The 1,479-nt window shown below is 52.1% G+C and overlaps 1 protein-coding gene across 1 annotated transcript; it reads right to left on the bottom strand.

The window, feature by feature from the left end:
- Positions 1-348: 348 nt before the first annotated feature.
- Positions 349-1,203, bottom strand: LOC112742373 (uncharacterized). Its single transcript, XM_025791610.1, has one exon. It carries the CDS (start codon positions 1,201-1,203, stop codon positions 349-351), a length of 855 nt encoding a protein of 284 aa, XP_025647395.1.
- Positions 1,204-1,479: the final 276 nt, after the last annotated feature.

Consider the following 1,479-nt stretch of genomic DNA (forward strand, 5'->3'; position numbering starts at 1 on the left):
ACGTTTCTGAATAGAATGTTAGAATCAGATCTTGTGTCGACGAGGATTCGTCTGACTAATCCTGTCCCGACCATTGCAGTAACCACCATGGGGGGTTCTCGGGAAGATCATGAAACAACTTATCTTCTGGGCCGAAGGATATCGTGGGAGATCTTTTGCTGGCGATGGGGCCTTCTGTCAAGATGGAGAGTATCTGGGTATCCTTCTTTGCTGCCGATTTGGATTTAGGAGGGCTATTGCGCCCGACCACGATGTTAACCACGAAGGTAGGGGGTTATTGGCATCCCTCATGGGTTCTTGCCTTGGTTTGACAGTTCGGTTGCGATCTTCCTCGGAGCGCTCTCGTTCTCATCTCCTCGGTTCTCTAATGAGCCGGGAGAATTCACTCAGCTTTCTTTCTCTGATGGCATGTTCTAAGGCGTCTTTGAGATCGAAGCAGTCTTGGGTTTTGTGACCAAATCCCTTGTGATAATCACAGTAGATGCTTTTGTTGCCTCCCATTCTTTCTTTCAATGGTCTAGGTCTGGATAGGATTCCCTTGTCTGTGATTTGTTGGTAAACCTCTACTATGGGCATCGTAAGTGGCGTGTAGTTCGTGAACTTTCCTACCCGTGGAGGTTGCTTGGACTGCTTACCTAGGGTGCCGTCCCTGGGAGCTTCTTTGTACCTGTCGACCTGGGGGGCTTGCCGAGCTGGGGGGTTTGGGAGCTGCCGTTTGTTGGCTGCTACAACCTGACTCACTTCCTCATCGTTGATGTATTCCTTGGCCACCCTTTGAATTTCTTGCATGGACCAGACAGGCTTGGTAGTGAGGTGCTTCCTAAAGTCTTCGTTTAGCAGGCCATTCGTTAGGCAAAGACTAGCAAATGAGTCCGTAAGGCCGTCAATCTCCAGGAACTCGTCGTTTAATCTGTCTAGGAACTTTCTGGTCGGCTCCTCGGGCTTTTGGGTAACCCCTAGCAAGTTGATTGGGTGCTTGGCCTTGGCTATGCGTGTCGTGAACCGAGCCAGAAAGCTTTGGGAGATGTCCGCAAAAGCTGCGATGGATCCTTGTGGGAGGGCGTTGAACCATTGAATCACTGGACCGGCTAGCGTCACAGGGAACGCTCGGCATCTGACCGCATCGCCTACCCCATCCAAGTTTATTCTTGCTTCAAAGGCTGTGAGGTGCTCTTGGGGATCCTTAGTCCCGTCGTACCTCATGTCCGTCGGCTTGTCAAAATTTTTCAGGAGCCGAACCTTGAGGATCGAGGGGTGGAAAGGAGTGGCTCCTATGATAATAAGGTCCTACTGTTTCTTAACTTTTCCTTTCTGGGACTCCCCGTGGCTCTCGGACCTGTTTTGGGTAGGTCGGGAGGTCGCTTGGTATGCGCCTCGCCGTGCTCTGTTAGGCTCCTTTCTCGGCTCTCGTGTCTCCGGGAGGGGGAGCGAATACGGGTGCGGGATCGACTGGCGTCGTCGCGGGAGTGGCTGACGTCT

Source organism: Arachis hypogaea, chromosome 14 (assembly GCF_003086295.3).
Source record: "Arachis hypogaea cultivar Tifrunner chromosome 14, arahy.Tifrunner.gnm2.J5K5, whole genome shotgun sequence".
Classification (NCBI taxonomy): domain Eukaryota; kingdom Viridiplantae; phylum Streptophyta; class Magnoliopsida; order Fabales; family Fabaceae; genus Arachis; species Arachis hypogaea.

Bases quoted from the DNA above. Each gene is read 5' to 3' on its own strand.
- LOC112742373 (XM_025791610.1), bottom strand. From the start codon at position 1,203: ATGAGGTACGACGGGACTAAGGATCCCCAAGAGCACCTCACAGCCTTT.